Genomic DNA, 12,036 nt, shown 5'->3' on the forward strand with positions numbered 1-12,036 from the left:
AAATTGTCTTAGGAGGACAATGGCTTTACCCCACGTTTATTTCTGCTGCTCTGAGGTAACGTTCTGTCTGTCTGTTGTTGTTGTTGTCATTTGTCCTTTTCTCAAAAAGAACCATGCATGACTTGCAAGTGAACTAGATTTAAGTGAAGGAGGGCTGAGCAGCCTCACTTTCTCCTCCAGAGCCATCTGGGTCCAGTGGCAAGATATAAATCAGGACAACTGGAGATGGCCACAGAATCTTTTGTTTTGTGGAGGAAATATGGAGAGCCAAAAGTTTTCTCCCCTACTCCTCCATCTTCTTGGAATTCTCTCCTGATTACATTGAATAAAAAGAATTTTGTGCAAATAAAACCAATGTAGCCAAGACTAGAAGGAAAGCAGAAAATTGGGGGGGGGAGAGATGAAATTCAGACAGTTTCTCATATCCCAAATAGGTAGAGAACTTTGTCAAATTTATAAGAATATGAGCTATTCCCCAAATGATAAATGGTCAAAGGCAATATTTGGATGAAGAAATCAAAGCTGTATATAGTCATGTGAAAAAACACTCTAAATTATTATCAATTATAGAAATGCAAATTAAAACAACTTTGAGATATCATCTCACACCTACCAGATTGGCTAAAATGATAGAAGGAGAAAATGACAAATGTTGGCAGAGGATGTGAAAAATTGGGTACACTAATACACTCTTTGTAGAACTGTGAACTGATCCAACTGTTTTGGAGAGCAATCTGGAATTATGCCCGAAGAGTTATTAAACTGCCTATACCCTTCAACCTAGCACTACCACTATTAGGTCTGTCTCTAATGGTGATCAAGGAAAAAGCAAAAGAAACTATATGTTCTAATTTATTTATAGCAGCTCTCTTTGTTGTAGCAAAGAACTGGAAATTGCCTGGATGGCTATCAATTGAAAAATGGTTGAACAATTTGTGACATATATTGTGATGAAATACTACTGTGCTATAAAAAATGATGAGCAGGTTGATTTTAGAAAAACATGAAACAATGAGGAGTGAAATGAGCAGAAACAAAAGAACTTTATATACAGTATCAGCAATACTGTTTGAAGAATAACTCTGAATGACTAAGTTATTCTGAGCATTATAAATACTCAAATCTACTACAAAGGACCTATGAAGGAAGATCTTATCCACCTCCAGAGAAAGAACTGATAAGCAGAAGTATGCCTAGTATGGTGTTTTCAATGTGTGAGTGTGTGTGTGTGTGTGTGTGTGTGTGTATGTGAGTGTGAGTGTGAGTATGTATGTGAGAAATGGTTACCTTGTCTAATGTAGGTTGGGGAGGAGTGAGGGAGACAGTTGTAAACATAAAATATAACAAAAAAAATGAATTAAATTTTTAAAAGGAAAACAAAATACCATTGGAAAAATATTCTACAAAACACGATATCACACAGAGATAAAATATTAAAGACAAGAGAAAATAAGTCATTGGCTAGGAAGATAAAGAATATTTCCTGCTTTAAATTGACGATTAGACTGTAGTGATGTTGTACAAAGAATTACTTTTATAAGCAAAGAAAAGAGCAAGTTGAAGAAGATGTGATTAATTCAGACACTATAAATTGATGCCTTTTTATTCTATGCTATGAAAAACAATAAAGATAAAAAATAATAGCAAATATCTAGAACAACCTTGACATATAAGCAAATTCATTTATGTTAGTCTAGCTCATGACTGATATTTATTCAATAAAGTTTCACCAAAAAAATTACCTATCTTGAAAGAACTATAATTGAAATAAAACATAAAATTGAAATAAAAAATGAGATTACAAAAAATAGTATTTAATGAAAAAATTACTGGAAAGGAACTAGAAAAATTAATCATTTAAATGACCTCATTTTTGTTTCTTTTTTTTCATAGTCCTTTATATACATCTGCTACCAGCCCTTAAAACTCTAAAAAAAATCAAATAAAACAGAAAGACAGCCCTAGGTGGCTGGTATAGAATAAAAACCACAAACAAAATATTTTAAGGCATTCTCACTTTTAAGTGATTCACAGTTTTTATGACACTATCTCTAAGTTTGTCCAAATTAGAAGCCCAAAAGAAAGAATTTCAAAATCCTAGATTGTTGCTATCAGATTTGTTAAAGCCATGGCATTTAATAAAACTTTATGGAGATCCTTTTTTACATTATTTTATTATCATTAAAGTAAAAGTCATAATATCAAAACTGGTTTTGAACTTACCCTCTCATCATTGGTTGCTCTGCTAGGCACTTCCCTTCCTTCATCAGGTAAAGGCATTCTAGATAAGGATAATCCATTTAAAGCAGCCAGCTTAAGAGGACCACATTTTTTTGCATCTGCTCGATTCTTTTTCATTCCCTGTAGAAAAATTTACAAATATTTAACATACATATAACAGAACATAACATATAACAGAATATAACACATATATATCTATACATTTGTACACACACAAACCTCTCCAAAGAGAAAAATGAAATTTCAATGAACTTAATGCTAGAGAGAAGAGACTGAATGTTTCTCTTCAGATATACAAACACTGTTTCTCTGTACATGTTTGTGCTTCATGTCCTGAGAGTCATTAGGTGGATGCCACATTCTTCCCAAGGTCAAAGCCCTGACCCAGCTTCATTCCAGATAAGGGATTTTGAAATGTACCTGGTTGCACTGCTATGTTGCAATGAAAGGGGAGGTGAGCCAGCAACATTCCTCCACAAGACATATCACCAGAATTTTAAAACTTGAAAAGGATAACATAGCTATAGCTCACTGAAAGAGTTTTGATTTTTGTAAAGATCTTATTTAAAACAAATCTGAAAGCAATTCCATGCTGAATATTTTAAAAAATTAATCTGAGTGAGGGAGTAACCACTACTTCTGTTCATTTTCTTTCTCTGCACTGGAGATATTGATGGGCATGTTACACTAGTCTCAAATCAACCAGACTTACTGTATGACAAAAATATGTTATTTTGATTTTCCATGCAATATAAATAAAAATAAAATATGACTGCAAGTTAGTATGAGGATAGAGAGAATATCTTTAAATATGTTTGAGTTCCTGAAAAAAAGGTGCCAGATGGGGAGAGGGGCAGAAATATATAATAGAAAGAATGCTGCTTGGAGTCGGCAGACACGAATTCTAGTCCGAACACTGCCACAAATTTCGCCTGTGACCTTGGTAAAGACAAATAACCTCTCCTCAACTGCAGAGCGGTTCTCTTTCCTAGAAGTTTCGACTGATATTTTCCCTTTCTCACATCACCAGTTATCCCACACCCCCTCCCAGGGACACATGCTATATGAGAAACAGCATTTTTAGAGAGGAAAATAAAATCAGCACAACTGATTGATAAAGTCCAAAAACATATGCAACGTGTAACCCTTGAGGACCTTCCACCTCCCACCTTTCTGAAGAGGTAGGTTGGGGGAGTCTTCCTGTATCTCTTTGAGTACTGTTTTATCTTTATAACTTTATTTCCTTCACTTTTGATTTTTTTGGTGTATGGTAGTTCTTCCCATTAATACTATTGTATTGACTATATATATTGTTTTCTTTGTCTCTGCTTACTTCACTGTGCTTTAGTTCTTATAGCTCTTTCCAGGCTTCTTTATATTTCTCACACACATCATTTCTTATAGCGCAGTAATATTCCACTGCATTCATGTATCACAATTTGTTAAGCCATTCCCCAATTGATAAGCATCTACTTTGTTTTCAATTCTTAACAATCACGAAAAAATGTGCTGCTATAAATATTTTGGAGTATCTGGGGGCTTTCTTCTTATCAATAGCTCCCTTAGGGTTCAAATTCTGCCTCTAGGTACTACCTATATGACTCCAGGCAATCTTACTTTACCTACCTGGGCCTCAATTTCTTTATCTGCAAAATGATGGAGTTGGGCCAGATGGTCTCCAAAAGCCTACACAATTCTAAAGCTATGATCATAGAACAATGCAGAGGAAAAATGAAATGTCAGAGGCAAGGGAATAACACGATTTAAATCAATGCAATCTAGTGTAGGCATTCTTAACATTTTTTGTGTAAAGGAAACCTTTTGGCAGTCTGGTGAAGCCTATATGGACCCTTTTCAGAATCATGTTGGTTTAAAAAAAAATAGAAGAAAATATCAATTTGGGGGGAGAGGTTAGTGAAAATAAAGATTATTTTTTCTCCATTCAAGTTCACCTGAAATCTATCCACAGAACTCCCTTTACAAATCCCTGGCCTATACAGTCCAAGGTATATCAGCATGGGAATAATTTGTGGACATTACAGGAAAAGAATAAAATTAAAATTATTCTACGGAAGGAACCTTTTGGAAGAAAGTGGTGGGTAGGGGTGAGGAGCAAGGTTCCACTCACCAATATTGTGACCACAAATTTACATGAAAGATGAGTTGGTATACAACTCCAAAAGCTGACACAATCTATCTTGTCAAGAAATTCCTCAAAAAAGAACGCCGGGCTAGAAGCAGCAGGAGACATCAGAAACAGTGCTCCACTTAGGAGCCAGGAAAACCTTGTTTGAAATTTCACCTTGGCTACTAACTAGCTATGTGACCTCAGACAAATCTCAACCTAACCTCTAGGAGCCTCAACTTCCTTATCAGTAAAAAGTGAAACGATTAGATTCAGTGATCTCCAAGGTCCCTTCCAGCTATATACTGATTCTCCTCTAATCTTGTAAGAATCAGCTAGGTGGTACAGTGAGAGAACACTGGGTTTGGAGTCAGGAAGACCTGAGCTCAAATATGACCTCAGATGATGACTAGCTGTGTGACCCTGGGCCAGTTATTTAACTTCTGGTTGCCTCAGTATCTTCAACCATAAAATGAGAATAGTAACAGCACCTACCTCACAGGGTGGTTGTGAAAATCAAATGAGGTTATATATGTAAAGCATTTAGCACAGTGCCTGGTACATGGGTGTACAGAGCACCAGGCCTGGGGTCAGGAAGGCTACCTTCCTGAGTTCAAATCTAGCCTTAGCTATTCACCAGCTGTGTAACCCGGAGAAAGTCACTTGACCTTGTTTGCCTGTTTCCTCATCTATAAAATGATCTGAAAAAGGAAATGGCAAACCACTCTAGTACCCTTCCCAAGAAAATCCCAAATGGGGCCAAAAAAAGTCAAATACAACTAAAATGACTGAACAACAAATATAAATGTTTATTCCCTTCTCCTCCCATCCTATACCCTCCGGCACATCCCCTGTAAGAGTTAGGAGAGCTCTACTCTATTTTGTCATTAACTAGTGGATTAACCTTAAGCAAGGTATAACCTTTCCACAACTCAGTTTCCTTCTTTATAAAATGAGGGGAATAGATTACTTGACCCTTTATGGTACCATCACATTATGGTTCTAAACTATTGTTGAAACATTACAAACTGCTTCAAGATTGGAAATAAAATAGTTTTGTATCATTTATAAATTGAGGTTCCAAACAGAAGTTAAGACATATCAAAATAGTGAAAGTCTACTTTCATTAACACAAAACATACCACATAAGAATTTCATTGGTTTTGTGAGAAAGTCATTATCTCCAGACCACAGCTGATAACAGCTAATATTTATATAGCGGTTTACTACATGCCAGAGACTGTGCTAAGGGCTTTATTATTTGAACCTCCCAATAACCCTGAGAGGTAGGTGCTATTATTATCCCCATTTTACAAATGAGGAGCCTGGGGCAAATACAAGTTAAATGACTCGTCCAGAGTCAGTAAGTATCTCAGCAGATTTGAACTTAGGTCTTCCTGACTCCAGGCCCAATGCTCGAGCGATTGCACTGTAATTCACTGCCTAAATGTTATGTTTTTAAAATGGATGTTTCAAATAAAAAGATAAACTTTAAGAAATTTCCCTTAAGAAACAAGCTAGTTTGACAAAGGTCTGATATGTGAGATGTATAGAAAATTGATTGAAATATATTAAAAACAAGAGTCATTCTGCAATTAGATAAGTGATATAGATAAAAGATATGTAAACAATTCTCAAGAAAAGAAATATAAGCAATCTACAACTATGAAAAACGTGTCAAATCATATTAGACAATTCTCCCCCCCCAAAAACAGAAATGTAAACTGTCAATAATCCAAAACAATGTTTCAAATAATCCATAGGCAGTTCTCAAAAGAAATAAATGTAAACTATCAACAATTCTATAGGGAAAAAAGTTCTCCAGATTACTATTAATGTGAGAAATGCAAATTAAAAATGCAAAAAATAAACTCTAAGGTGCCAATCCTTTGGATTGGCAAAGATTCTTAGAGAGGCTGTAAAAAGACAAGCACACTAATGAACCACTGGAAGAGATGTAAATTGCTTCAACCATTTGGAAAGCATTTAGTAACGAAAACTATAAACTAAAATGTATATACCCTTTAATGTAGCAATGCTACTACTAGGCTTATACCCTTAAAAAGATCAAAGAAGGAAGAAAAGGAGCCACATATGTACAATTACACAGCAGCACCTTTTATAGTAGCAAAGAACAGAAAACAAATTGAGGAATGACTGAAAAATTATAGTATATGAATATAAAGGGATATTGTTGCACCACAAGAAATGTCAAAAGGGACTGATTCAGAAAAATCTAGAAAGACTTGATGAATTCATGCAGAGTGAAGCAAGCAGAATCAGGAAAATATTTTTATGAAAATGATTATGACATTGTAAGGGAAAATAATTTTGAAAAGCTAGAGAACTGTGATCATTGCCAAACTCCAAAAGACTGATGACACTGTCAAAAAAAATCATCAACTGAACATTTAGAAAATACGCAGAAGAAAACAGGTGTTCAATGACTTCAAGACCAACTCTCTATTCATTGTGTAACGCTTCCTCTCCCACTTCATCAAACACAGGAGAAGTTTTCATGTTTAAAAGAATCTGACGAACAAATATCACCTGGCCATTTTCTAATGCTCTATACCACCCACATCCAAGAAGGAGCTGTGCTCTAGAAGTGAAGCAAAAATGAAATAGCTCAAAAGAGACATGACCTCTCCAGTCCAAATGTTCATAGAGACTCTTTGTGCCCAACTGCGCTAAAGCCTTCTGAGCTCATACTGCTCAGATCAGCCACAATTAGACAAACGGTACCTTGGTTCCAGTATTCTTGACATGCTTTAAATTTCAGCAGTTTATGAGCACTTGGTTAAAAGTGGATCATGAGATCTACCTACAGGGCAATTTCCAGAGGTAGCCACCTCCTAGAAAATATTGGTGAAGATCGTGTCATTTTCATTTTCTTCTCTATGAAATTCCATGAACAAAATCTTTGATTCTGAAGGGCACTCACTAATTAATATCTCTCTTCATTCAGTTTATTCCCTTTCATGGGGAATCCAAAGGATAAACTAGGAGAATCATCAGTTCGTGTCAATTTCCAGACAAAACCAAAACTAATGAGCTAAAAGCACCACAGAAATAAGAATAAATGGGAGGGAAGATTTTAAAAAATAGAAAGAAATACACAAACAGCAAAGGGGATTTAAAAAATATAATCCTACTTGTTTACAAAAGGCTACAGAGAAAGAAATAAACATTCTGTGGCTTACCCCTAATGGAGGAAGACCCTCAACAACATTCTTCTTTCCTGAAAGAATGTCCAATACTGGCCTCTTTTTAAGAGAATCCCTTTTCACTCTATAGCGTCCTGATGTTGTGAGGTCGGACTCTGACATTGATGGAGTCAATAATCCTTCTCTTCTAGGCACCTGGGCTTCAATTATCACATGAACTGGACTGATAGCTCTTACTGGCTTCTCCGTCTCTAGGATGTGTGACTTTGGCTCAAGAATATGCAAAGGGTTGGGCCCAGGGGTAACAGAACCATATGCGTAACCAAGCAAAGGCTCTTTAGAGTAACCACCTATCCCTAAAGAACGCTGTGTGGTCTCATCAGGATGACAGCGTGTGGTACATGCTTTACTTTCTTCCTCAAAATCTTCCTCTTCTTCTTCTTCTTCTTCTTCACTGCTATGAATCAGCATGGTGGCATCTGAAAGAGATTTCTTATGACCATATTTCACATTTTCCTGCTCTTCATTTTCTTCTTGTTTTGTCCTGTCTATGAAAACATTTGGCTGAGAGCTAGCTGCTATGACCCGGGGCACTGCCACATCAGCTGCAGAGGCAGACATAGTCCTCTCTTTCAGCCTTAGTCCTTCAAAACTATGGGTCAGTCCAGCTATCTCAATACTGTTCCTCTTCTGTAACTGAGCATGCCGGGCTGAAGTCAATGGTTCACTGACCTCCTGCAGAGAATGGGCAACTGGGAGACTGTCTTCTTGGAACGTCTGCACTGAATGGTGGACTCGCCTTGTGATGAGATCTGGATTGCTACTGCTGATATACAGATGTCGGGATAAGTCTGGGGTGCTATTAGCAGGGCGTGGATATGGGTAAGGTGGAGGTGGTCTATAAACCTGTGTTTTCATGATGTTGGGAGCTGGATAATCTTGAGCCTGAAGTTGTACATTAGTCAACTCAGGCACACTCACTGCTCCAACAACAGGTCGCCTCTCAGCAGGGTAGGGGTAAGGAGACTGGCTATGAAAGCTGTAATTTAGATTGAATGGATAATGCACTGACTGAGGAGAGGTAAACTGAGCACGTTCTCTGATTTCAGGCTGACTATAGACCAAAGCATCAGGCCTACTATAAGCATATGAATTGCCTATATTGAGATTTCTCAGTGAGTGGCTCTGCCTGTCAGCATGGCTCACTCCTCTGTTAAGCTGCCTCATCACCGTTTCATAATCTGGGGTGGGGCGATAGGATGGTGGTATCAGAGCACTATGTCTATGTGATGGAACATAGTCAGGTCTCATAACGTCACTTCCAGTAATGCTTGGGTTGGAGGACATTGGTGAGGGTTGCAAGAAGGGCTGTGGGTTATTTAAAGAGTTCGTGCTGTGGGCGCTGTAGATACTCCCATTGCGGATTCTTCCATTATAGTCAAGTGCTCTATCTAGACTTGTTTGAGAATGGCAATAATATCCATTCTGGTTGTTCACAAAGAGGTTATCTGAAAAGAAAATATTTAAGATTTATTTCAAGCTAGATACTTAAAATGCATCAATGTTAAGACTCGATGTTGAGATTCAAGAATCAAAAATGCTGCCACAAACTGTAACCATTACCTTATCCCCCGCCCCCCCCAAAACAAACAAAAAAGATATAATCTCTACAAATGTTACAGACTTATTGCTAAAACAATAGGACAACCACTTCAGAAACCATCTTCTCTGAAATTTATAAATTTGTATCTGACTTTCTATTAATTAGCAGACATTTAGCACTTGGCAAAGGTCTCAGTAGGAATGTATTTTACTCACAAAATGACTAGTTTGAAAAGTATTATTTTGGGGTGTGTTTCAGTGATCCACAAACATCAAAGTAAAAATCTAACAAATTGTGAATTTAATTCTAGAGGAACTTAAGAAGAACAGCAATGAATTAGAATAACTAATGTTATGTCATCTATTCATTATTATACTCCTCTATATCTGGAGGAGATGAATGAAATCTTCCTTAAACAGGTAGGATGGAGAAAATTATTCAAGATTTATGAGGCAATAGAGTAGAACAGAAAGAGTGCTTGATTTGAGTCAGAGAACCTAGGTTTCAGTTCTTGCTGTAGTCAAATTCCTAACTACCAGGAGAAACACCAAGAAAAAGCAGACAGAGCCAATTGTTCCAGGACTAAATATACACAATCCTCATTAATTCAGACTAACTGGAAGAATATATTATCTGAACTAAAAGATCAAATTAGAAAACATTCTTAAAGAATAAAAGATTTAAAATTTTTGAGTATGTACAATAAGAAGGTCAACCAAGTGTGTATAAGCCCAGTGGATGTCATACTTTGGAAAAAGATTTGTAATTAGCATCTAAAAGTAGCAGCCTCCTTGTTGTCAGCACTGCTTATTCATTAGCTACATTATTTGCTTAAAAACTGAGACTTTTAAAGTTCTTGAAAATAGCTCATCCCCTTAAAAATTCTCCCTGAAGTTCAACTGAAGTCCAAATTAACAAGGATTTATTGTTTAATCTAAGCCATTTCAACCTCAGCTACAAGGCAAGTAGAGTGCTCATCCTGGAATCAGGAAGACCTGAGTTTAAAAATGGCCTCAGACACTTACTAGCTAAGTGGCCCTGGGTAGGACATTTAACCTGAGATTTCCACATCTGTAAAATAAGGATAATAATAGCACCTACCTCCCAGGGTTGCTATGAGGATCAAATGAAATAATAACTGTAAAGCACTTAGTACATTGCCTAGTACTATGTAAATAAATGGTGGTGGTGGTAGTGGTAGTAGTAGTAGAAATAATAGTAAGTAAGTATTAGTAGTATTTGTTCTCAGCCAATCAAGAATCAGCTGTGCTCCTCTAAAACAAAAATACATATGAAAAAATGTTTGGCAAAAGCATATCTACAAGAGCAGAGAAAATAACTGATTTATAGAGTAGATAGATAGACAGACAAATAGACAATAGATAGATAGACAGACAGATAAAAAACATGTATTGCATAAGAGGAAGATAACAGAAAAGAATACAAAAGATGTATAGGAAGGACAGCAATCAAATAAGATTCACAAACATTGCCACATGTCTGACAAGCATTCAATGAGTCAAAGTAATAAATTCTCATGATGTGAATTTGGTAGACAATATCTTGAAACCAACTCCTTATACTCATCACTTAAAAACCAGCCCAATTTTAGAATTAAAGTGTATGAATTCTGGGGGAAAAAATATTTACCTATTGTCTTTTGTGAACTATCTCTGAAAAATACTTCTTGAATCAAATATAAAGGCACAATCTTCTTGTACTTAGCAGTTTGTGAAATTTGCAAAGAGGTGAAAAACAGCAAAAATATAACATCTACATGTAAATTGTATGTACTCACAGGTATATTATCATTTGAAAAGTGTCTGATTTATTGTACATAGGAACATTCTGATTTTTAAAAAGTCATCATAATACTTTTTATAATAATAGCATTTATCTAGCTTTAAGGTTTGCAAAACACCTTGCCTATAGTCTCACATTTGATCCTCACAATAACTCCTTATTTTACAAACAAAGAAACTGAGACTGACAGCATTTAACTGCCTTGCCCAAAGTCATACAGCTAGTAAAGTGTCTTGGGCAAGATTTGATATCAGACCTTCCTAATTCCAAGTCTAGTGACCTACCCGCTATATCACAAAGCTATAACAATAATCACATCCTACAATCAAAACTGAATTGGAAAACTACATTTAAAGCAATTAACATCTACATGATGCCTATCTTAATACATACTTCCGAAATGTCAAAGGTAGACCATAAAAGATTTAGAAAGCAGCCTAACCAAAGCTTGTTCATTATTAACAAAACACATCTCCTCATCAAAAGAGTAGAAGAGAATTGATAGAGTATGATCAACAAGTCAAAAACCTAGAGAAATACTTTTGAAACAAACAGCTATCCCTTCAGTGAGCAATGGTAAAGGTTGATAACAGGTACACACCATTGGATTACTTGAATCTAACAGAAAAATGACTAGCCTTCAGATGAGTGGAATCCAAAAACTCTCTGTGATTAACACTTGCATGAATACAGCCAACATGTTGACCAAGAAGAATTTTAAAAAATAGCTGAATCATGTGAATTTGTTTCTTTAAGAATGAAGAGGTTTATGATAACAAATCAAGACCAGTTCAAATTCATCAAAAATTACAGAAGGGTTATCCTTAAGGAGTCTGGACTTGATGATCAATGCATATTATTTAAGGAAATGGTATCACCCCTGTAAAGACATTAACACAGGCCATAAAAGCTTAGCCCCTACCAAGTCATGACATACAACTTAGTGGCTAGAATTATACATCAGAAGTGTTTACTCTTTCATAGACTGACAAATGACAAGTCCCCATACTAAATACACATATCTCAAAATATCGTTGAGACTTCAAACTGTGAACTGGACTGGAACCCAAGCATTATCACAGACTGAGGCACTGTCC

General features: G+C 36.1%; 1 protein-coding gene across 1 annotated transcript in view; it reads right to left on the reverse strand.

Moving 5' to 3' along the window:
• The window catches only part of PTPN21 (protein tyrosine phosphatase non-receptor type 21), a 108,832-nt gene that overhangs the window by 14,026 nt on the left and 82,770 nt on the right, over positions 1-12,036 (reverse strand). Inside the window, exons 13-14 of the mRNA XM_072622928.1 lie at positions 7,570-9,041; positions 2,224-2,361 (exon numbers count right to left, since the gene is read on the reverse strand). Of these exons, the coding sequence (XP_072479029.1) occupies positions 2,224-2,361; positions 7,570-9,041 (1,610 nt within the window). The remainder of the gene's footprint in view (positions 1-2,223; positions 2,362-7,569; positions 9,042-12,036) is intronic.

The sequence above is a fragment of the Notamacropus eugenii genome, chromosome 7 (assembly GCF_028372415.1).
Source record: "Notamacropus eugenii isolate mMacEug1 chromosome 7, mMacEug1.pri_v2, whole genome shotgun sequence".
Classification (NCBI taxonomy): domain Eukaryota; kingdom Metazoa; phylum Chordata; class Mammalia; order Diprotodontia; family Macropodidae; genus Notamacropus; species Notamacropus eugenii.